This window comes from Hoplias malabaricus, chromosome 16 (genome assembly GCF_029633855.1).
Source record: "Hoplias malabaricus isolate fHopMal1 chromosome 16, fHopMal1.hap1, whole genome shotgun sequence".
Classification (NCBI taxonomy): Eukaryota; Metazoa; Chordata; class Actinopteri; order Characiformes; family Erythrinidae; genus Hoplias; species Hoplias malabaricus.
This window is the reverse complement of record NC_089815.1, coordinates 28,090,716-28,116,373: the sequence shown is the minus strand read 5'-3', so window position 1 is coordinate 28,116,373 and position 25,658 is coordinate 28,090,716. Positions and strand designations below refer to the sequence as shown.

Sequence of the window (25,658 nt, the reverse complement as noted above, 5' to 3'; positions counted from 1 at the left end):
GTCTTGTCTAAACCCTTTCCTAGAAGAGTAGAAACTGCTAGAGCAGCAGTGGAGGGACAAACTCTATGTTAATTCACTCGATGTGGGAAGGAACATTGGATACACAGGTTAGTGCAAACTTTTGGATACACAGTGCATCTGTTTGGAAAATTATTCAAAAGACCATGAGAAATAGTAGATTTTCTTTAACTCAGCACAGCATGGTTTTATGTGCATGTAAATACTCTCTCTCTCTCTCTCTCTCTCTCTCTCTCTCTCACACACACACACACACACACACACACACCACACTCTCCCACAAGATGAAGTGTGAGAGCAAGTGTCTATTGTGCTCATGACTCTTATGGCACTGGGGCTATGTCAGGTATTTGAGGCATGGAGTTACGCCCAACATTAACATGGCTGTGTACTAGTAGTCCCTCTCAGACCCAGTCTTAGCCAATAGGACATCCACTCAAACACTTAGACCACTGACCAGTGCTGCGTCCGGCTCAGAAAACACCCGAAGGTAGGTCCAGGTTCTGCAACTAATCACTGAAAGTGCTGTAATACAGGAGTAGCATTGTAGAGCTTTTGTTCATTATGAAAAATAACGATTGCGGTAAAAGTACTAGAGACAAAGAGTGGAAGCAGCAGCTCAGACACTGCTTCAGCCCCTGCACTGTGGGCATTGATGCCTCTGTCTGTGAACGCATCTTAAATCAAGATGACGTCATATGTGATTTATTGTTGTAAGAGGTTTCCAAGGTTGTTGTTGTGGTGTTGTTGTCGTGAGTAAAACAAAATTAGCAAATATCGGCTGTTCATTTAAAGTCCGGGTCAGAGTCAGATCATTTTACATTAACCACGCGTTTCTGGATGCGAAACACTGAAACACACTCAGTTCTTATACAAGTGGTGACACCCTGTGGAGAACTTTCGTCTGAAGTGTGTGTGTGAGCGAGTATGTGAGTGAGTGCTTCAGTGAAGAATGTCGTTCACTCTTTGGAAAAGGTCCCATTTTGGACAGAGATGATTAAAATATAGTAAATTATGTTATTTTGTGGACAATCTTTTTGTAGTTGTAGTGTGTGTGTGTGTGTGTGTGTGTGTGTGTGTGTGCGCACAGAGGGTGTTGGATGGCTTTGTATTGACATTTGTGTAAACATCCGTAGAAATGGAGCTTGAAGCCTTGAGATACAGAGGCATGAGGTCTTCACGCTTCATTTTAACTCTTGCTTTCAAGGCTCTGTTTGTCTGTTCTGTTTATTTATCCCACAGTTTCTTCACTTCACCCTCAGGAAACCCAACAGAAACCAAGCAGCATGGCAATGATTAAAAATATATTACTATCATTCTCTTATATTATTACATTACCTCAGGTTTTTTCACATTCTGTTTCCAAAGACGTCTACGGGTGTTTTTCCACACTTCCAAAGGTCAGTCTTAGATGTTGGTTGCACTGTCGACAGTGATGTTGAGGTTAGGAACGGAGAGTCCACTGTTCTGACTACACCAGCAGCTTCTATGATGGTTATATGGTGCCTTATTTTGTGTTTATATTTCCTTTCGAACTCTAGTGGCTTCTTGGTAGCTCCAAAGCTCCTTTCAGACCCATTAATGCTGTGTTTTCTTCTCACAGTGGTATTAGGGACAGAAGCCCCTTTTTGATAAAGCTAAACTGCCTCTCAGTGCTGTAGGTGCACATTTGCTATGAGATTCACTTCCTCTCTATATATATAATTAATTAAACCATTATTTTTCTCTTTTTTATGTGAAATTTGATCATCTTATATCTAACCTAACCTCCCTGACACACATACTTAATATTGACTGAAAGTGGAGGGTGGTCTCTGGCTTTTGCACTGTGCTGTATTTATCTATAGCCACTTTCTGCCCTGCATTGTCTGACCTTCAGGTCGATCCTAAACTGCACGTCTGCTTAGATCTATTTTCAGTTTTACACCATGAATCACACCAGTGTGTGGCCAAGACTTAGGACATAGAGAACAAATAGGAAGCTCCAGCAGCACTGCTGTGTCTGATCATTTCATACCAGCGCAACACACACTAACACATCAGTGTCACTGCAGCACTGAGAATGATCCACCGCCCCAAGTAAGTGTTCCTAATCCAGTGATCGTTCCATCACACCACAACCTCCAAGTACCACCTATGAGTAACATCACAGAAACAAACACACCACACACTCGTACACGAGACATACATGTGCAGTGACCACTTACCATTTCAGTGAGAGGGGTGAGCCTCTTTGGCTGAGCATAACCATTCAGCACCACTGCTATAATAACATACTAGCCCTGTAATATTATTGTCTAAATGCAGCAGGAGGCCTGTTGTTTTGCACCATGCAGTGTAGGCGCTTTTGTAGAAACTTGCATTTGCCCATCTCCTCCCTCCTGGTGGGTGCACAAACAGCATTTGAAGTGGCAGCTGAGGCCAAGCGTCTCTGCTCATGCAGCAGTATCTAAACCCCTCTTCAGCCAGCCTGGTCTCCTTACGGCTTCAGTGTGCTCTCATGAATTTAACTGTGAGCTTAATGAGATAGGGAGAGCACCGTACTGGAACTGAGCATATTTGTAGACTCTCGGGTCAACTCAAGCAAAGTAGAGCATTTCATTGACTGGGATCAATTGGAATTGCTGCAAGGCAAGGAATGCGAATGGGACAAGATTCCTAAACACAGACATCTCATATTGGTGCCTCCAGAGGAATGTATGGTAGTTTTCAAAAATTCCATTCATTCATTTATTCGTTTGTTTATTCGTTAATTCGTTCATTCAATCATCCAAATATCTTCTGTAACTGCTTCATCCTCATTAGAGTTATGATGGGTCTGGGGCCTCCGCAGAATCATTGGGTGCAATGAAGGAACACACCCTGGAAAGGACACATACTCACCCAGTCACTCACACTCTCACACCTGTGGACAATGTCACACGGCCACTCCACCTACCAACATGTGTTTGGGTGGGAGGAAACCTGAGCACAGTAGCAGGGAGAACACACCACACTCCTCACAGCCAGCCACCTGAAGCAAGAACTCAACCCAGGACCACAGGGGTGTTTAGTTTAAAAAGCAAACAAAAAAACTCCAGATGCTTTATTAGAAACCCAAGTTTTTTAACCCATCTGCCTCTACCTTATAGTCTTCCTCAGTGGCCAGTTTCTTCACCTCAGCAACACGTTTTTCAGGATATTATTGGTTGGTTAGTGCCACTCTAGTAATGAAAGTGACGTATATAAAAATTCCAGCAACAACACGGTTCCTGACACAATTGTTACCACACACACCAACATAATCTAGTTCACATATGTAGTCAAGATATTGAAGGAGGGGTGATCTCTCTTATGTGTATTCCAAATAATGTTTGTTACTTTAGAAACTGGAAAGCATCACCTGAACCTCTGTAACGCCACAGCTGAACAAAAGTGATGACATCTATATTATCTGATGGCAGACGTCCCAGAGATATAATCGAGGTCAGTCATGATTTTGAAGACAGCTGGTTTCCAAAATTATGTGGCATTTATTACGATGCATTGTCCTTTGATGGTCGTGATGGTGTGAAGTGTTGGACCTTGGACACCACCAGTGAAACAAGAAAAGCCACAGTGCGAACCCAGGCAGAATTTTCCGCTCGACCTTCCCCATCCCTGTTTATAAACTTCCACTCGGACCAAGCCACTGTTTGTAGTTATATCAGGAGAAGCATGTGAATAACTGGCATATCTCCACCACGGTCCCAAGGTCATCACACGGTAAGCCCCGAGTGACACCTGCCGTAGTGTGACTTCTCAGAAATCCCCAGCATTTTATTTAACGGAGCGAACAAGTGCAGAGGCTCACGTTTGTCTTGGCTTACATGTTCAGGAAAGTGCCTGCTGGATGTAGAACAAAAAGCCTCTGACCATCAGTGACCAGGCGAGAATTCTTAAGCCCCTCAGTGCCATGCCATTGGTCTGGAGCGAGTCTGTGGGCCTGATTTGCTATGAAAGGAATCTTAGAAGAAAATGCCGGCAGATACTGGGCAGCTTCCACCAGCCATGACAGAAAAGATTGCACAGTCGCTCCACACGACCTTTACTGGACGAGCGTTTAATGAATGGTCCCCAGGACACTATCTGACACTGTAGTAGATGAAGTAACTGCTGTGGAAGAGACAAAGAGAAGTCTCCTAATTTGGTAACACTCCATGAGGCTCATGACGACTGACATACGAAACCTATGCAAGGGGTTAGTGTTTGATGGTTGCTGTAGTCAATTTTGCCTTAGAAACTGCCAGGACCATTAATGCTTGTTGGTATAAGCTTTACTAGATGCTGATAGGTCTATGTCATTTTTATGGAAGGCTAATGTAGGGGTTATGCGACACTGATCTATAGCACTGTTTTTTGCATCCCAGCTTTTTGCAGTGCATTTCTTAATTTAGTATTTTAATAGCTCACTTTTTGCTGAATTTTTACATCGCACATACACAATTCCACCACAGACTCAGGTCTGTCATGTTAACATCCCTTCCACAAACTCCAGAGACACTCCAGACTTGTTCTTGCAACAGGAAATGTTCTGCATGCTTTGAGAATGAGGCAGTGCCTGTGCAGCACATGCAGGAGATACTCTGGGACATTAGCGGCTCTGTTCACACAAGCACTCACTCAGAATTTACACAGAGATTCTACTAGGGAGCTAACGGGATAAAGTGAGCGTAAAGTCCAGGACAATTGTTGCAGGTGTTCAAGGTAAACTCTGGAACATTTCCGGGTTACCGTGCAAGTGCTATTCAAGGGCTTAACTGTGTGATGAGTGGAGTGGAGTGGAAATATCCTAAAAGGGAATCCATGGGATTTAACTGGTGATGGGCCACTTGAGAGCCGAGCTTCCATCTTGTCAATCTGTCCAGTTTACAGGATCTCAGAGAAGAGGAGTGGTCGTATGCTAATTTTGGATGATGAAAAGCTTAAAAGCTATATTTGTCCTGCCTTTTTTTTTTCATGTGGCCCTTTACGTGATTGCTCCGAATGTATGGATGCAGCTAATGAAGTGAATATGTTTGTCAGACTCGTCTACAGGCAGCTCTGATTACAACAATCACTGGCTGCTACTGAAATAGCCAAAAGAAATGTAGCATTAGGCAAATGATTAACAGTCTGCAACCTTTTTTTTTACCTTGGCGAGTCAGTGTTTAGCTTCACAGCTGCATTAGAAGAGCTCATCAACAACATTTGAAGATCTTTGGGTCGGGACTAAAGACATTTATTTTTTTCCCCCTGTGCATTTGACACTTTGACCTTTTGACTTGGCCTTTAATTCTATTTCCTCTCCAAGCTTTTATGTTTTTCTTGTTTTTATTTATGTAAAAGATACCGAAATACTTTGGTGATTGAAGTGTAATTAACAATATATCAATCAAGATTAAATAATAAGGAAGAACAGTGACACTAAACCAGCCACACACCTGTGAATGTAAGCAATGCGATGGGTTCTGTCCAGGCCAGTCTGCGCATTAGAGACCGAGCCAGATTTATCGGTGTAGTTTGAGGGTTATTACCCTACTGTTGCTCTGCCTGGGGCTTGAATGAAGAAGATTAACAGCCTGCTGAGTGGCTTCCCGAGCAGAGGCTGGGCTGGAGGAGAGTTTTTTTTTTTTACGTTCACCAATTGATGGCCACTGTCAGGAGCCCTCCCCTCTGGCCCACAAAACAATATTGACAAACGTGTGCTCCTCACTCTTCCCAGGAGCGGCATGTCAATCTTTTACAGCCGGCCAGCCTGGCCCAGCTGAATGATCTGTTGACAGAAGCCTGACCACGTTAAGGGTGCCCAAGTAATGGCTGCCTTTGACTCAGACTGGACACCGCGCTGTACCTGCCAGGGACGTCTGTGCCATTGCAGGTATTTTCAATATGCAACCCCTCTGACTAACGAGTAAAGATAAAGAGAGAGGATTTATCGTTCAGATAGAGAGAAGGAGGAAATTGCCTCGGGTTATTGGGCCACTCTCTTGGTGTGAAGCAAATATTTGCCACCTGACAGCAGCCCTCAGCCGCAGCATGTGCAGTGTTTTCTTTAGGGCTCTGTGCCTTTGAACACTGACAAAAATCACTGACATTGCTGATGAACACTCAGTTAATGAACTGTGAGATAACAGGTCTTATCCAGCCAGTATTTACACAACCGCAGCTGTGCTACTGATGGTAAGGACATTTGTGGCTGTTGCTTCTTGGAGAGGACTGTGCTTACTGCATACATTAAATTAAGAGCAGAAAGCAAGGCTGGGTTATTCCATCTGTTTTTTAGCGTATCAGCACCTGGTGGTCTTCTTTCTGATATTTAATTTGTTGGGTTTTGTCAACAGGTGACTTCAACACTTGCTTTGCATTCGGTTTAGAAATGCTTAAAAATGCGTGTCTTTTATGGTTTTCTGTTACTGTATATATACATTCTATATATGTAAGGCTTCATAAATGCTTTCCTAAAGTGCTGTGAGACTTATGAAACATTTACAGTACCTGATATAAATGTGTGTAATTGCTCTTAAAATGTTATACAATGTGCAATGATGATTCTTCCTGCTACTTGGGACAGCTACTTTATGATAACCCTAGTTGTAAAAGGCATAAATGTATCTATAAATAAAACTGAAGTTAATTAAATTTAATGATTTCAAATGATTTCAGAAAACTGGAATTTGTCCTTATAAAGTCATAGACCAGAGGTGATTGCTCTAAGACTGCAAGGGAAGTACAGCTTCCCCTAAAATGTAAAAAAATAAGTGATCAAAAATATGCTGTTGTGTGTACATGTCAGTGAATAAATATGCACTACAACGCGCTCAACGTTTGTTCAGAATCAGCTTCTTATTACTGGTAAAGACGTGGCTTTCCTCTCAATCATTCCCGCAGCTTCACAGTGCTTTAAACAGTGAGGACGCTCAGCCTCCTTCAATAGCGAAGCAGCGAAGTGCAGCGAAACGAGACGAGTCATTGGATAAATGCTGGGCTTTGTCCCGCCCATCGGATGCTCAGCGTCTCTGGGGGTCTATGGGGCAGTGGGCTGGCCTCGGCTGGCCCGGACGCTCAGCTTCTGCATGATGATTGGATGATCTGTCTGAGGCTGAATCCCTTTTTGATTGACAGCAAAATGAACGAATCAGCGATCCTTTGGTGTAAAGATCCGTGGGAGCACAGGTGGACACACTTCACATGGGCCAAGGCCGTTTAAGCAGCCTAGCTCTGCTGGCCATTGAGAGGACACTAGTCAAGTCCCTGGAAAAGACGCCTTGTTGGTACGACAGGGTCACAGATCATTTTGTTGAAAAGGAACGGAGGGTAGAATTTACGTATAAATAAACTGACACATTTTATAATGTATTCTGAAATTGAGCTTCCCCTACTTGAAAGACCAGCATCCACCACTGATTTATACGTATGTAATTCTAACACATTATATCCAGCTAGGACTGGCGCCCCCTCCAGGGTGTTTTCCCGCCTTGCGCCCAATGATTCCAGGTAGGCTCGCGACCCTGAACTGGATAAGGGTTACAGATAATGAATGAATGAATGAATATCCAGCTATAAAGCTAAACCAGACATTATACGACAGAGTGTATACCATGTAATATTCTAAAAATATTTGATAATGATTTATTAATACAGTATCCACAGCCTCATATTATTATGCTGCTATTTAGTCTTTTCATGATGTATTTGGCCTGAAGTATAACAAGTACCTGTCTTTAAAACGCTTCTGAAACTGATTCACAGGTGATTTCCCTGCTCTGGTCTTAGTGTTTGTGCCTTTCCAAGAATGCAGGGGATAAAAAAAACATTTGTGATGTTTGGGATGAGCTGCAGCAAACATTTCCTTTTTGGAATGGAGGTTGCTGATTGGTTCTCTCTAAGCGTGTAATTTAGCCAGTGAAGACCGCTCTGGGAAGAGTAATTTTAGTGTGACGATATGTGTTTAACTGGGGGTGATTGAGGGCAAAATTACATAAGGATCGGAAAGAGAGTGGCCGCAAAGAAAAGCAAAACAAAAGTCCTTTGTAGAATTACAATGATCCCACAGTTCACCTCAGATCTGCTCCCTGCAAAACTACGTCACTGTCTTAAAAATAGCCCCCAGCTGGAGAGTGCCAAACACACTCATCTAAAGACTCTGATGTTTTCATGGGACTTTTAACGATCCCAAGATTATGATGCTACCCTCATCATCTTCTGAATCATTCACTCGTACAATGCCTTGTTCACATCATTCTAAATCGTTTCGTAACACACCGGGCTATAAAGTATTACAAGCTGAAAAATGGGCTTCTATTTTGCTCAAAACTAGCCACATGTGTCGGACACTATTCAGAAGCCCACAAATAGTCCAGCCCCCTTGTCAAATACACCCACCAAGGCCGCACCACCCCACCCAACAGTCTGGTTGTGTCACATTTTCAAAGCAGATCAGGGTCAGGTTTGGTAAAGGTATTTGTGCAGTCTCAGGGTTGTCTTTCTTATTTTGGTTTGTGTTTCAGCATCATGAAAGAATGAGTGGATGCACACAGAAACATAGTACGAGTTAACTGTGAGATGATATCATGAATAATATTCATTCATTCATTATTTATCTGTAACCCTTATCCAGTTCAGGGTCACGGTGGGTCCAGAGCCTACCTGGAATCATTGGGCACAAGGCGGGAATACACCCTGGAGGGGGCGCCAGTCCTTAGGAACTCACAGTCATTAATAATCTCTAATTTACATATCACACTTACATATTTTTCCTTTCAGCTGTTGTGTGTAATGTGTGTGAAATGGTCATATTTGGGGTCTGTGTTGGGATCAGACAGATAGACCTTCCTGTCCACTGTGTCACTCGATGAAAACAATCATGACAATAAATATTTTCCCTTTCATTTTCCTCAGTGATTGTTTCAAACTGTGCTGACATTTTCTCTCTGTATTTATTTATATTTTCATCAACCAAATGTAATTACCTTCTAATGAGACTATTCTCAGGTCATTACTCTAACGAGAATTTGATTATAGAAAGTTTCCACGCTGTTGGTCGGAAAGGGACACAGTCTAAACACATGCTCCTAAAAGTGCATGGAATATTAAACGCTCTCCACCGCTTTGCTGATGCAAATGCAGGTAGATAAACAAAAAAGCTGAGCGTGCAAACCAAACATCCCTGAGATCTGAGAGTGCGGCGTGGTGAGGGCTCCATTAGCGCTCATAAAACAGAATTATGTAGATGCTAAGTGGCAAACCAGTTGAGTTGGTTAGCAACCCTATTTAAACTCTGTTTAATTTCTCTCCTGACAAACAGTTCCTCTCCGATGATCAGGATCGATGACGTCAAAAGTGAACAGACCAGATAGTCTTTACCGAAGTCATGGAAATCCTGTTTCCTGTTCAGTGTTTTACAAAATTGCATTTCTTTCTTTTATTAGATTTTCCATGCTTTTAATTATCTTTTATTAATAGTTCAGAGGACCTACTTTACCTATGCAGTTTATTAATGGAAAATTAGGTGAGCTATAAAGTATTCTGGCAATAGGTTTGTATATTAGATGCGATCTGTTATATTTTAGCAACAGGGTAGTGTAGCTATAGCTAATAACACTTACTTTATACATGTACCAGTTCTCTGTGTAGTCTCAAAAAGTAAAATGTTTTTGAAAAGACCAAGTTTTAATTTTCATCTGTTACTGAGAAAGGGAAAAAAAATATGAGAATTCAGACAGAAGAACCTGCTGAGGTATTCAAAATTATGGACTGGCCACCACAGTGCCCAGAGATCAACCTCCCTGCTTTTGGAATTACTATGACAGCATGGTTATAGGAAAAATGCAACCAATTTCTAAGACTCCACTTGACTGAAGTCAGGAATTCTGAAGAGAAATAAAGTGATGATAAATCTACAATGTTAGGTTTAGTAGTCACAGCTCCTGTGTCATTTCCCATGTAATACATGTGGTCTGCTGTTCTCCTCTGGCTCCAAATCCCTTTGTGTACTTTTGTTGCGTAGAATCCATATCAGCGCAGCGTCACTGCTCGGATTTATAAGCTACTGGTTCTGCTCAGTGTGTTATTAATGTGATGACATTGTTTGAGGAAAGAGCACTTTAAATATAATCTGTGTTTAACCTCATCAGTAATGTTGCCATTAGGAGTTTACCTCCGTTATTGTCATTAGTGCCACAATTTCATGCATGATTAGGCTTGTAATTATGTGTTAAATAAGTGGTATGAGCAGTCTCAATAAAGAGCAGCGCTAATGAGACTCACTGGACTCTGCAGCATATTTACAGTAGAAGACGTGCCTAGGTTTTTATTTTCTTTATTCAGACTTCTAGTCTGGGACATCATGCAGAGTATCACTGTCAGGACTAAACCTTGTATCTCCAGTAAAGTACATTTACAGGACTGTCAGGAACGCACGGACTGACGGAGGTGGACACACTTGCTAAAACACAATGACTAACTTTATTTACAACACTAGATAACAATACAGAGACAGATTAAGATAACTAGACAGAATACTTAAACAAAGAAAGACCTAGACTGAGAGAGACTTAGAGTGACTGGGAGACAGATACTTAAGAGACAGACTGAGAGAGCTAAACAGACTAAAACTAAACAGAGACCTAGATAAATACCTGGACAAGGAGAACTAAACAAACAAACCTAGACAGAAAGCTAAAACAGACAAACCTAATGAGAACTCAAAGCACATGGAAGAAACAGACAGACCAGACAGATACACAAGGAGGTGAAAGAAATCAAGGAACAGACAAGCAAACATGGACCGAATACAAGAACCAACAAGACAGACAGGCAAACATGGAATGTCCAACAAACACACAGAGACAAGGGAATTTAAATGCACACCACAGACAAGAAACACCTGGGACAGCTAATGAGAGGGCAGGGTAACAAATGAGACACGGATGAGGAGGAGGAACAAAGGTGGGACTAGGACGGAGACATGAACAATAACAAACAGAGCCATGTGCTAAGTGAGCACATGGCAGAGACAACAAACAAGACAGAACAAGGGCGTGACAAGGACGTTAATGAAAAGGAATGATTACGATTCATTCAAGTGAATTTGGAGCATTTCCTTTTGTCCATTTGTCATAAGATTTTTAAATGTTTTTGTAAGATGCAAGGTTTTGTTCCAGGAGCAACAGAATGGCGAGTTTCAGCGCCTACTCCTTTAAATGATAATTCTTTGTTCAATCTTAATGCAAGGACCAGGACATTAAGAAGCAAGGAGCAGAACCGCTGGCTTTTTTCTGTTTTCACTCAGTTCTCTTTCTTCTCCATTCCAATTTTTTCTGTTTTTACCGACTGCTCTTTTATCTCAGCATTCATTTTGCTTGTGTGTCTCTGTTTATCCTCATTTTTAAGCTCTCAAAGCTCTCACACAAGCTGTGATTGAACAAACTCTGACAAGGAGGCGAGATTGAAGTTCCTGCCTTCTATGTAAAACACAGCACAACATCAGAACAGCTTATGCCATGTCCCAAACCTGATTTACCCAGTTTGTTTTAGATGGTGAACCGAGCTCCTCTGGAGTACTCACGTGGTGTTTGTCAGCAGACAGTTGTTAGCGGAGAGAAGAATAATCAGTTTTCATTTCCATCCAGTGTCAGGCCTCCAGACGGCAACATTAGCGCATCATTTAGCTACAGACACATTGACACACATGCTAACGCCCTCAGGAACACTGTAGTCCAGCGCCTTATGGCTGAGCCCCTGAGAACACCTTGATACTTCACTGTTATATATAAAGGTGTGATAAGTGTTCATCAGTCTGTGTGAAACGATCATCAAAGAGCATGTAGCTAAGTAGAAACACTATAATCATTAGGCTAAAATGCTCAGAGCTCACCATGGACCACAAACTGTAGCGTTTGTTGGAGTCATGAAGGGCTTGGCAAGTGCAATGATCCATGGCAGCAGTTGCAGAATGGTCCAGATGTTTTGGACGTTCTCCAAATGTCTTTGTTCGGCGGAAACGCATGAGGTTCCTATGAGACACTGTGTTCCACTGCAAGGTGATTACAAGGGCAAATACCAGCCATTTGGCCAGACAATAAAAGCATATTGATGAGGGCTTCTCTCGGAGTGGAAAAAATTGCTGCTGGCTCAAGTCTCCAGTCAGGCTGAGTGTGACTTAGCCTCGCTGCTAATCTGTGATAGAGTGTGGCACCCACTGAACTTCACTGAATGTCTTGAGAGGTGTTTAAGCTGTTAGCCCCAAGGCATTTAGTAACAGCATGAGCTTGTGCATTGCAGCTTGTCAGACGAAATGTTAGATGTCAGTTATCTGACTGGAAGTGGCCTGCTTCAGTCTCTGCTGGAAGCTCTTGAGCAAGGCTATTCAGAGTTTGAGCATCTTTAAGGATGATATAAGACATTTTTTATGGCGACATGGGTTCCCTATGTAACACCTCTGGATTTACACCTCAGTGTAAAACTTTCAAATACTTAGTTTACATCTCAAGAAGCAAATCATGTCTAAATTTAGGGAAAACTCTGTGGATTTCCCCTTTCCTGATGTAATGGTTGTGGTTGGATGGGGCTACATTGCTTGGTGAGGAAGTGTGTGATGTTATTAAGGGTTTTACTGTGACAGAAGGAGACCAAAGGCACATTTCCATAATAGCTGGACAATAAATCTGTATTATATTCTGCATGCAAACACAGTTCTGTTATCAGTGGCTTTCCCCGCGTTCTCCTGGGGGGAGAAGGGTCTGAATCTTTTATTGCGGGTTATCAAACGTCCGTCCTGAATTAGAAGCTGCGGTGTTGCCAGTTTCCCTTGGCCGCAGCGAGCAGGGCTCGTAAACAAATGGCTCAGTCGGACTAGGAGCACTCACAAATGGAATTACACGCTCCCAGAGCAGAATGCAGCTCTGCCTGCCAGAGCAGACTGAGAGAAAAATGGACCGTCCGTCTGAATATTTAAGAAGCCCCGTCCGAGACGCTATGAAATGGTGGAGGGGTCAGAGAGATGGTGACTTGTAGCTGTCATACTATCCCAACTTTGGCCTGGCAGTAACTGGAGCTCCAGATACTCCACTAAACTCACATTCACTAACGTTCTGACTCTCACTCCTTCATTCATTCACTTAATTATATAACCACAATTTCAGTTACTCACTCACTCACTCACTCACTCAATCAATCGATCACTAACTCACGCATTCATTTACTCACTCAGTCAATCAATCAATCAATCAATCACTAACTCACTCACTCACTCAATCAATCACTAACTCACACATTCATTTACTCACTCACTCACTCAATCAATCAATCGATCACTAACTCACGCATTCAATTACTCACTCAGTCAATCAATCAATCAATCACTAACTCACTCACTCACTCACTCACTCACTCAATCAATCACTAACTCACACATTCATTTACTCACTTACTCACTCACTCAATCAATCGCTAACTCACACATTCATTTACTCACTCACTCACTCAATCAATCAGTCAAGCAATCAATCACTAACTCACACACTCACTCAATCAATCAATCAATCAATCACGAACTCACACATTCTTTCACTCAATCAATCAGTCAATCAATCAATCAATCAATCACTAACTCACACATTCATTCACTTATTCACTCACTCAATCAATCAATCAATCAGTCAATCAATCAATCAATCACTAGCTCACACATTCATTTACTCACTCACTCACTCAATCAATCAATCGATCACTAACTCACGCATTCATTCACTCACTCACTCAATCAATCAATCAATCAGTCAATCAATCAATCACTTACTCACACACTCACTCACTCACTCACTCAATCAGTCAATCAGTCACTAGCTCACACATTCATTCACTCACTCTAATCCATCAAGCACACATCTGACTAAAACCCTCAGTCAGTCACTCACTTGCTCACTTATTCACTCAGTCAATCCATCACACATCCTGTTTACTCACACATTCACACTCAATCACACACTCACTCAATCACTCACACACTTAATCATTACATTTCTGTCTCTCATTCCATCAATCACTCAATAATTTAGTAACTTATTACTGGATAATTAAGTACTAATAAATATAGGAACATTAAGTATTAATTATTGAATAATTAATTAGTTTTAACTGATCATTAAATAGCAGTTACTAGTTAATAAACTCATTAATTTAGGGTTTAGCACAGTAAATTAACCTTTTTTAAATAAGCGCAGTGAGTTTGTATCTCCCCTGTTGTGTCACACAAACACACACACACACACACACACACACACAGAGTTCAACTGAGCCCACTTTATCACGCAGACTGAGCAGCAGTGTGCAGTCAGCAGCGACTCGCGAGGGTCCGAGCACCTGTGTCACTCTGAGCTGCTCCAGAGAAGGCCAATCAGAGTCCAGCTGCTGAGGACAAGGAGGACCAGAGCTCTCTCTCTCTCTCTCTCTCTCTCTCACACACACTCTCACTCACCTCTTGCTCACCCTTTCACTCGCGCTGCTGGGGATCAATGGCGCGGTGGGCGCTCCTCTCTGTGCCCACCGCTCTCCTCATTATCCCCCGTCCTGCTGCTATGAATAGTCAATAACAAACAAGCAGGCAGGAAATGAGGGAGCAGATGAAGGCAGCCCCTGGCGATTGATGTGCGCCGTGTTTGTGGAGAGCTGCTTTTATTCAGGCAGACACTTCACTCCGCCAGAGGATTAGCCTTTGATCGCCTTACCTGCTGTTTTTTTTTTTTTTTTTCCTTCTGGGAAATGGACCACTTTCGGGGGCCCTTTTATAAAAACTTGGTCAGAGGAGACACTTCACGGATGGAGATGTTACTCGGGGACGCTTTAAGTTGGGGCTGAGGTTAAGAGTCCTGGGACTTTAGGAGGACCCTGGATTCAGAACCTGACACTTGCAAGAGATTCATATTTCTCCAGCTCCAGTCAAGCCTTAGTGGAGTCAGAGCAGAGACACGAGACTCGAGAGTTTATGCTTGATCAAGAGTGTGTGTCCCTCTCTCTCCGCTAGATTGTCCCATCAGTCTTTAGCCTGTGCCTTGGACAGTGCTGGACACAGTGGAGCGGCGGGGAGGATGTTCCTCTGGGCTGGAAGCAAAGGAGCTCAGGGATCAGGAAACGAAAGAAGGTATGGCACTACGTCATGATGATTAGTTAAACACACTTCTGTATTAGAACAGCTGCTTAAAGCTGTTTATCTGGGCTCTTTTGCTCAGAAAAAGACACCACCATTAGAAATGTTACCTGCCCTTTTTACTTTTTAATGCATTTGTTTGTTTTTATTTATTCTCACGATTGTTTTGTACTTTTTAAGCCATCTGCGGTTCTTATTGTCTCTCTGCTGCTGTTCATAACTTTCAGTTATAAGGTTCAGCCATAACATTAAAGCCACATCCTCATTGTCAGCTCCACTGACCTTATAATTCCAATACAAGCTGTAATCCGTGTGCTCTGCATATTTTACTAGCCTCTCTCACCTTGCTCTTCAATGCTCAGGACCCCGACACACCATCACAGAGCAGGTATGATGTGGGTGGTGCAGTGAGAGAGTGTGTTGTGCTGGTACACGTGGATCAGACACAGCAGTGCTGCTGGAGTTCACTCATTCGATGAGTCAACTCTATTATTGAGTCAGTAAACAAATAACAAATACATTTGTAAATGACAGCAGTTACAAGAAAATAAAACAGAACCTTGCTGAGAACTACAGAGTGCAACTGCGTGGTCATTGGAGCCGATCAATGGACAGTGAGAGTAGAAACTAGGAGGTGGCTTTAATGTTCTGGCTATGAATGCACAGTGTTGCGCACGTTTGAACCAACTTGATTTAACTCTCCAGTTTATAAATTTGGCTTCATCAGTTCCCAGCGACGTTTGCTTTCCTCTTCCTTTGATGCAGATGTTATGAAGAGCATTTGCTGTTATTGTTGTTTATATTAATTGCATGTTTACTGTTGGGATAATGATCCTCTAATTATTATATGCTGACATTAAATGATGCAAGAGGAAATAATCAGGCATTATTGATCGTATCCGTTTCTTAGAAAGCCTTCCAAGTGTTTATATGTGGTAATTATTCCACAGTCATAATGTGGTGCGCACGCTGTGTCTGAGGGGAAGCACATCTTCTCCACAAGTGAACACAGCTCGGGGGTCTTGATAAAACGTCTCTGACCTGCTCTGACAAAATACCTCAAGGCTCAAACCCCACAGCAGTGTTCTCCCCCTGTCTTTAAAACAGCTGATTCTTCCTTTAAATAATAATGAGTCACTCGCTGTTCACTCCGACCCCGAGCGTGCAGAAGTGAGGAGCGAGGAGCAGACGCTCTGGTTTTTAGCTTTGGTTCTCTTTCTTCTCTGATCTTGTTCTTTCGGTTTTTACTCAGTGCTCTAAGTATTTCTCAGCATTGCTGTGTTTAAACTAGTCTTTGCACACTGACATTAAGGTGGGTCCAGCGCTGTGATTGGAGGGACTCAGACGAGGGGGCGGGACAGTTCTTTATATGTCCGATATGATTGTATGTTAAATGTTGCTGGTGTTGTGTGTGACACTCTCCCTGGTGGTAATGTCGATTTAGTTTAATGGTGTCATGTATAAATCGGTTTTGTCTGAAGCACAGTGTGTAAAATCAAACCTCCTTTCACTTCCTGTCATTGATTATTCATTGATTGTTCTTTAATCTTCAGAGTGAGTGTTATAATCAATCCTATAATCAATCTGTGTTATTGATTTGACATCAGTCACTTTTACAGATTAGAAACAAAGCTGTTCACTGTGTGTGTTGGGGCACTGTAAATTGTAATTTAAATTGTAAATTTCTTGTAAATTTTACAGTAAAATACTGGCAGCAGAGTTCCCAGCCATTTACCGTATTTTTACAGGAACTCTACTGTGTTTCAAATTTACAGCATATTACTGTAATTGAGTATTACAATAAAATACTGTAGCAGACTTGCTGTAAATTTACAGCAATTTTTTACAGTGTGGGGGTCGGGGTGGGGGCAACTCCATATTAAAGCCCCTGAATTTGGATTGGGATGTCCAATACCTTTACCTATATAGTATCCAGAAACCTTGGACAGATGGCTATACGGTGTATATTTTAATGTCCTCAATCTTTCCACCACTTTCAGAACCATTTACCAGAAGATCAGAGAGTATGACATTCTGGACAAGAGGAAGACAGTGACGGCTCTGAAGGCTGGTGAAGACAGAGCCATTCTCCTGGGTCTCAGTATGATCTTCTTCTCCATCATGATGTTCTTTGTTCTGGGCATCACCATGGTGCGCTCCTATTCTGACAGGTAGAGCCACTGAGTTTCATTCATTAATTCATTATAAATTCATTAATTCATTAATTCATTAATAAATAATTTAATTAATTAATTAATTAAAGGGTAGGTGAATTGGCTTCTCTAATAACTGTCCTGGTGTGTGAATGAATGTCTGTATGTGTGAGCCCAGATATGGATTGGCGCTCTGTCCTGGGTTAAACCCTAGTGCCCGATGCAGTCCTCCAGGTGGACGGTCGTTTCTGGTTGAGAGTACGCTGTGCGCGTTTGGCTGCCGCTTCTCGCCAGTGTGTGTGTGTGAATTGAGCGTTCTGAGCAGTGTAGATTGTAAAGCGTCCTTGGGTGTCTAGAAAGGCGCTATATAAGTGTAACGATAATAATAATAATAATAATTCCCTTTCTGTAACCTCTTCATCATTCTCAGGGTCACGGTGGGTCAGGAACCTGTCTGGGGTCATAGGGCTCAAGGAACACACCCTGAACATGGTGTCTGCCCATCACAGGGCATCACACATTCACACAGTCACTCACAGCTGTGGACAAAGTCACACAGCCCATCCACCTACCAGAGAGCACAGTAGAGCACTTGGAGGACACCCACACCGAAACAGGGAGAACACACTAAACTCCTTACAGAAAGTGACACATGGTGGGGTTTGAACCTGCAACCCCAGGACCTACCTGTAGCGCCCCCTTGCTGCACTTTTACTTTACGTTTTTTTTCCTACTCCTTCTAGAAGTCATTTTTTCCTGAGCTGTCTCTTACAAAGAAGCTGTTTTATGCTGTTGTGGATAAATAAACCTGTACATAAGTCTGTTACACACAATACTGTGCATCGCTATTGTCCGTGTATCTCTATTTGTTTAGCATACATTGAAAACACAAGCTGCAATGACTGGCCCCTGATTTTGTGAAATATCCATGATAAATGCTGAACAAAAAGGAGTCCAACAATGGAAAGGTCACCTTCTCCTAAGAAATAACCACTTTGGAGATACAAGGCTCTTGACAATGTGTTTATTTGTAGTCATCTCTGTCTGTGGGGGTGGCTAATTGCAATGTCGACAGTGGTCAGACACTTCAGTCTTCTCTCTCCTCGCTCACAGGGTGAGCCTCAGATTGAGGGACTTTGCCAGGAGCTGAAAGTGAGCTGCGGCGAGACTGTGAAAATACTTCTGACCCTGAGCAGAATGTGTACAGATAGGTGTCGGCATGACATTCAGCCAGAGGCAGTTAATAAGGCAGTTGAGCCTCGGGGCTGGCGCATGAACCCGCTCGCTGATACACTCTGAGGGGCAGACAGAAGGCCTGGCTGGCACAAAGGGACAAGAAGTGATCCACTGCACAAACGGTCAAAACAATACAGGTCCAGTATGTCACTGTGTGTTCTGATCAACACTTATAACCAACACAGCTGTCATGCTCACTACAAATAACCCTGCTGTTCACTGTACACACTGCTGTAAATATGTTTAAGGCCTGCTGAACAGAGCTGGGTGGAGAGGCCAGTTACAGTAAAGTAATGACTGCAGTAAAATTAAGAAATACTATGAGTACAAAAGTACCAGGTAAATAAACCAGTGAGTAACTTCTGGAACCACAGAAGAACTTCTTATATATTGGAAAACCAATGGAAATTAAATATGAACATCTTCATTATATAAATCAGTACCATGTAAACAAAGAATCGTAAATTAAAGACAATCAGGAAATCAGTATTTTACAGAAGAACATATAACTCAAGGGCGGCACGGTGGCAGCACGTAGTGTCGCAGTCACACAGCTCCACGGACCTGGAGGTTGTGGGTTCGATTCCCGCTCCGGGTGACTGTCTGTGAGGAGTGTGGTGTGTTCTCCCTGTGTCTGTGTGGGTTTCCTCCGGGTGACTGTCTGTGAGGAGTGTGGTGTGTTCTCCCTGTGTCTGCGTGGGTTTCCTCCGGGTGACTGTCTATGAGGAGTTGATGTGTTCTCCCTGTGTCTGTGTGGGTTTCCTCCGGGTGACTGTCTGTGAGGAGTGTGGTGTGTTCTCCCTGTGTCTGCGTGGGTTTCCTCCGGGCGCTCTGGTTTCCTCCCACAGTCCAAAAACACACGTTGGTAGGTCGATTGGCGACTAGATAGTGTCCGAATGTGTGAGTGTGTGTTGCCCTGTGAAGGACTGGCGCCCCCTCCAGGGTGTATTCCTGCCTTGCCCCCAATGATTCCAGGTAGGCTCTGGACCCACCACGACCCTGAACTGGATAAGGGTTACAGATGATGAATGAATGAATGAATGAATGAACATGTAACTCATTGTTGTGTATCTCAACAAAGCTGTCAAATATCCGTCGGTCTAAAGACACTTTGGCTGATGGTAGAACTTTTTGCTCCTCCCGAACATCCCCCTGCTGCATAACTCTTCTAAAAGCTCACCTGCCGTCTGCAGTCAAGGGGAAAATAAGTCATCAGTGTGGAAATGGGATAATCCAGAGGTGACACTGGAACTAAAGGGGGACTTCCTCACATGTAATTGAGTTTGATGTCATTGCACTCCATGCATACAAATGTTCTGTAGCTGAGAGCGGAGCCAAGGGGAGTTGAAAGGTGTTAGAACTGTAGGACAATTGTTCCTTGCAGGAACTAGTGATGAGTTTAATTTTGTTTAGTTGAAATTTTCCAAAATTTCTATTTCTAATTTCTATTCTGAAATACATAATTAAAACATATTTTAAGTGAAATTTATATATAAATATATGGGTGCAGTAGGTAGGTGTCGCAGTCACATAGCTCCAGGGGCCTGGAGGTTGTGGGTTCGATTCCCGCTCCGGGTGACTGTCTGTGAGGAGTGTGGTGTGTTCTCCCTGTGTCTGAGTGGGTTTCCTCCGGGTGACTGTCTGTGAGGAGTGTGGTGTGTTCTCCCTGTGTTTGCGTGGGTTTCCTCCGGGTGACTGTCTGTGAGGAGTGTGGTGTGTTCTCCCTGTGTCTGCATGGGTTTCCTCCAGGTGACTGTCTGTGAGGAGTGTGGTGTGTTCTCCCTGTGTCTGAGTGGGTTTCCTCCGGGTGAATGTCTGTGAGGAGTGTGGTGTGTTCTCCCTGTGTCTGAGTGGGTTTCCTTCGGGTGACTGTCTGTGAGGAGTGTGGTGTGTTCTCCCTGTGTTTGCGTGGGTTTCCTCCGGGTGACTGTCTGTGAGGAGTGTGGTGTGTTCTCCCTGTGTCTGCATGGGTTTCCTCCAGGTGACTGTCTGTGAGGAGTGTGGTGTGTTCTCCCTGTGTCCGCGTAGGTTTTCTCCGGGTGACTGTCTGTGAGGAGTGTGGTGTGTTCTCCCTGTGTCTGCATGGGTTTCCTCCGGGTGACTGTCTGTGAGGAGTGTGGTGTGTTCTCCCTGTGTCTGTGTAGGTTTCCTCCGGGTGCTCCAGTTTCCTCCCACGCTCCAAAAACACACGTTGGTAGGTGGACTGGCGACTCAAAAGTGTCCGTAGGTGTGAGTGTGTGAGTGAATGTGTGAGTGTGTGTGTGTTGCCCTTTGAAGGACTTGCGCCCCCTCCAGGGTGTATTCCCGCCTTACTTAGTGCGGTATGTTATTAGTGTCGCTGCCACACAGCTCTGAGGTCAGAGGATCAGGGGTTGAATCTTTGGCTCAGATAACTGTCAGGTGTGAGTGACTGGTGCTTTGCGATAGACTGGTGCCCTGTCCTGGGTGTGTTTCTGTTTTTTGCCCAATGATTCTCCGCTGTTACCAGATCATCACCATGACCCTGATCAGGACGAAGAGTTTACAATTGCTTAGTTGTACCTCACTGAAACAACCAAAAATATATTTAACTAAAAATATTTAGATCAGCTAAACATAATGGCACATCTCTCTCTCTCTCTCTCTCTCTCTCTCTCTCAGTGTGTGGACCGAGGAGTCGAGTTGCACAGTGTTAAACAGCAGTATAATAGCGGAGATTAACTGCAGCTACAGCTGCGGAACTGAGTGCTGGAAGAGCTCCAGATATCCATGTCTGCAGGTGTACGTCAGTCTCAACTCCTCCGGTCGAGTCCTGAGGCTGTCCCACAACGAGGAGGCTCAGGAGGCCAACCCCGAGGTGTGAATAACACATGAAACACACTCTGTACTCACAATGCATACACAATTAACACAGAGAGAGAGAGAGAGAGAGAACTAGAGAGAGAGAGACCGAGAAAACTGGTGGTTCCCTTAGTTTCAAAGACAAAACCTTGATGACAATGTGATCATTTCTAAGTAATCTCACCATTTGAAATGCTACAGAGAAAATGTAAAAACTGAGATGGCACTTTTTTTGATGAAAGGAAATCTCCTGCAGCTCCACCAGGATATGACACCTAAGGGCGTAATACACACATTTTCCAACTTGGATGAACGTGTCAGTGTCAATTCGTTAAATCACTAAATCCATACGCTGCTTCGAAATCTAACTGAAAGATGTAGAGTTAGGATTAGGGCTAAGATCAAAGGCATGCCTTGTGCTATAGGGTTAGGGATAGTGTTGATGTTAGGGTTAGGGTGCTTCATTCTGTAAGCACTTATCCAGTTCAGGGTCGCGGTGGGTCCAGAGCCTACCTGGAATCATTGGGCGCAAGGCGGGAATACACCCTGGAGGGGGCGCCAGTCCTTCACAGGGCAACACACATACACACACACACATTCACTCACACCTACGGACACTTTTTGAGTCGCCAATCCACCTACCAACGTGTAGGGAGAACACACCACACTCCTCACAGACTGTCACCCAGAGGAAACCCACGCAGACACAGGGAGAACACACCACACTCCTCACAGACAGTCACCCGGAGGAAACCCACGCAGACACAGGGAGAACACTCCACACTCTTCACAGACAGTCACCCAGAGGAAACCCACGCAGACACAGGGAGAACACACCACACTCCTCACAGACTGTCACCCGGAGGAAACCCACGCAGACACAGGGAGAACACACCACACTCTTCACAGACAGTCACCTGGAGGAAACCCACGCAGACACAGGGAGAACACACCACACTCCTCACAGACTGTCACCCGGAGGAAACCCACGCAGACACAGGGAGAACACACCACACTCCTCACAGACAGTCAGAAATATGGCTCTTTTCTTAGACAGCATCTCTATTCATAGACCTACTCCCTGCAGTTTACAGTTGTCAGTGTTACAGATTGTTTACAAGCACTCTTCTCAGAATTGCTATAAACTGGATCCTGCTGCCATTTTTAATACATTATTTGAGTGGCTTTGGACGGGAAATGATAGAACGACACCTTATAAAGCAATTCTGCCAGTTTTAAGCGTGAATCAATTAATATATTCATGATGACTGACGTGTGAGGAAAAAAGTGACGTGACTTTAATGGAAACTCAGTCATTGTTACTGAGTAACAATGAGTCGTTATTGTATTTACACGTATTAATCGTTAAATGTTTATTCCATGTCCTGGTTAATTGACTATGGAGCTGGCCGCTGTGTAATTACGAGACTTGTGAGAATCAATACACTGCAGTTCTCCAAAAACAAATGCTGATTTTATGAGCACAACAGACGTCATTTACATTTTCAGTGGTTCCCATCTCTGTTCCTGCGTATTTTACAACCACTTCAATAAAGTGATTGTTAATTCACTGATTGCTTCGATTAGACGGGCACCAGTGACGAATACAAAGCAGGGAAAGTCCTTACTTGGTTCTGGAAAAAATGTGTGTCACTATTTGAATACTCAGTTTCCCCTCAGTGATGTGAGTGGCTGTTAGAGTTGTGGCGGTTTTGTCAGGTCCGTGGTCCAAATTGGAAGCTTTAGGGGCTTGAGCATGCAAAGAAGTTCCCAACATCCCCAAAGCCCCTGCTGAAACAGACTCCTCATTATATATGTGTTTGTTTTTAGTAGTGACAGTGGTTTTGGGGGTGTTTCTCATAAACCCCCCTTATTATTGCCCACCCCTATTTCTGATGTGAGTGTTAGGTGCTGGGTGGTGCTCGCTCTTTTTATTCTGAGATTGCGAGGTTCTATGAAGGGTATATTTACGTGTTTTTTCCTTAACTCAGCTTCTACCAGCTTCATGTTCATATCTAATATGCAACTAAGTGCCATTCTACCAATTTCTCTTTATTAATATACATACATTCATTCATTCAGGGTGCCAGTCCTTCACAGGGCAACACAGACACACACACATTCACTCACACACTCACACCTACGGACACTTTAGAGTCACCAATCCATCTACCAACGTGTGTTTTTGGACTATAGGAGGAAACTGGAGCACCCGGAGTAAACCCACGCAGACACAGGGAGAACACACCACACCCCTCACACACAGTCACCTGGAGGAAACCCACGCAGACACAGGGAGAACACACCACACTCCTCACAGACAGTCACCCGGAGGAGACCCACGCAGACACAGAGAGAACATACCACACTCCTCACAGACAGTCACCTGGAGGAAACCCACGCAGACACAGGGAGAACGCACTACACTCCTCAAAGACAGTCACCCGGAGGAAACCCATGCGGACACAGGGAGAACGCACCACACTCCTCACAGACAGTCACCCAGAGGAAACCCATGCAGACACAGGGAGAACACACCACACTCCTCACAAACAGTCACCCGAAGGAAACCCACGCAGAGACAGGGAGAACACACCACACTCCTCACAAACAGTCACCCGGAGCGGGACTTGAACCCACAACCTCCAGGTCCCTGGACCTGTGTGACACTACCTGCTGCGCAACCATGCCGCCCTAATATACATACATTTAAATGTAAATGTAAATTAATGTGAATTACTACTGTAGTAGCAGCAGTTTTTTTACCACCTGCTGGCCACATGTGGTCAATGCAATTACAATTTACATTAAAATAATTGGATGAAGGTAGTGTTGCTGTCACATGGCTCTTGGCTCCTGGGGTTGTGGGTTCAAAATCCTTCTCAAGTCATTGTCGGTGAGGAGTACGGTGTATTCTCCCAGTGTCCACCAGTGTGAGTGTGTGTGATGCCCTGTGATGGAGTGGCCTTGTGCCCTTTGATCCACCACAACCCTGTACAGGATGAAGCGCATATAAAAAAATGAATGACTGAATAAATAATTGTCATTTTCCCAGTTGGCAGTAATTTAACCCTTTCTCTGCCTCTTCCCCTGCAGTGCTTCTATGTCCCTAAGTGCCGTAAAGATCATTCCATGATGCACACCTTGGTTCTGAACATCTCGGAGCGGCTGAAGATGAGGCACCAGGTTCCTTGTTACTACGACCCGAGGGAGCAGCAAGACGTCGTTCTCCTGAACCGACTGTATGGCAGCAGCGCCTTGCTCTCCTCTCTGATGTGGCCCACATGCACGCTCGTGATGGGCACGCTCATCGTCGCCATGGTGAAGCTCACCCAGTACCTCTCCAACCTCTGTGAACAGATCAGCCGCATTAAAAGGTGATGATCCAGCTGTGACCGCCTGCCCTCGGGCATCGGGCCTGTGTGCCTCATTCAATGGATGCAAAGGGAAAACAGAGTGAAACATATCTCTAACTACTTTGTTCCTCACAGGACTCGTCTTTGTCCACATGCAGATGCCTCGGTCTCGGTGGACGGTGGCATGACGTGCGAAAGCACAGTGTGAAAATCTCAAAAAAACAGACATTTATACACCTTCTAAATGATCATACAGTGGCTGGACAGGCCATGTGCTGGCATGTGATCTGACTCCTTATCTACTCTGGTGATGGGTCCACGGTGCAGTGACAAGGGTAGCCTTTTGTCTCTGGCCTTCTCAAAGCTTCTCAGATAGCAGGAGCAAGACTTACCCAATACACACTGGATGAAGTCCTTCAGACCGAAACCTAAGGGTCAGCCATGTATGTTGTAGAGTGTCCATTACATCTGTTGCCCAGTGGAGCCTACATTGACATCCTGCCAAGAAGCTGCCACTGGTCAGCACTTCTCCCCAACAGCTGAATTTCATATATTCCACTTGCAGAAACAGGAGCACTGACTTTCATGACTTCTGGATATAAACTGCTGCATTTACAAAAGGCCAAAGCACAGTTCCTGAACTAAAAAGCAATGCTGTAGCCAAGTGATAATGCTGTTGCATGTGTGAATGTGAATGATGCGATTAATTACAGCGCCGTGTTCCCTTCTCATCTTATTAAGACACTCATTGATTGATTTGCTTTTACGTGTCCAGTTATTTACACGTCGAGGCAAAGTATTTTGTTGAAGCCAACAGCATCAGAAAGTACAGAGTCTGCACTTGGTCCAAGAAGGGTGTTTTTGTCTGTATTCCTTCCTTTGATAGGTTTTATGGATTCTTAAAAAGGAGCTAGGGCCTCGATTCCAAAA

The 25,658-nt window shown here is 43.8% G+C and overlaps 1 protein-coding gene across 4 annotated transcripts; it reads left to right on the top strand.

The window, feature by feature from the left end:
* On the top strand, nt 1–25,658 carry s100p (S100 calcium binding protein P). Of its 4 annotated transcripts, none has more exons than XM_066648157.1 (6): nt 1–107; nt 15,041–15,157; nt 17,164–17,334; nt 21,193–21,388; nt 24,469–24,749; nt 24,864–25,658. In XM_066648157.1, exons 2-6 carry the CDS (start codon nt 15,105–15,107, stop codon nt 24,934–24,936), a joined length of 774 nt encoding a protein of 257 aa, XP_066504254.1. In that variant the 5' UTR covers nt 1–107; nt 15,041–15,104; the 3' UTR covers nt 24,937–25,658. The 4 variants fall into 4 exon arrangements, with proteins under 4 accessions (XP_066504254.1, XP_066504255.1, XP_066504252.1 ...); XM_066648158.1 differs by lacking the exon at nt 1–107 and adding an exon at nt 372–508; XM_066648155.1 differs by lacking the exon at nt 1–107 and adding an exon at nt 5,771–5,896.

Coding starts and splice junctions, on each gene's coding strand:
- s100p (XM_066648155.1), top strand. CDS start 5,832: ATGGCTGCCTTTGACTCAGACTGGACACCGCGCTGTACCTGCCAGGGA. Junction 5,897..15,040: donor GGACGTCTGTGCCATTGCAG/GTATTTTCAATA, acceptor TCTCTCCGCTAG/ATTGTCCCATCAGTCTTTAG. Junction 24,750..24,863: donor CAGATCAGCCGCATTAAAAG/GTGATGATCCAG, acceptor TGTTCCTCACAG/GACTCGTCTTTGTCCACATG.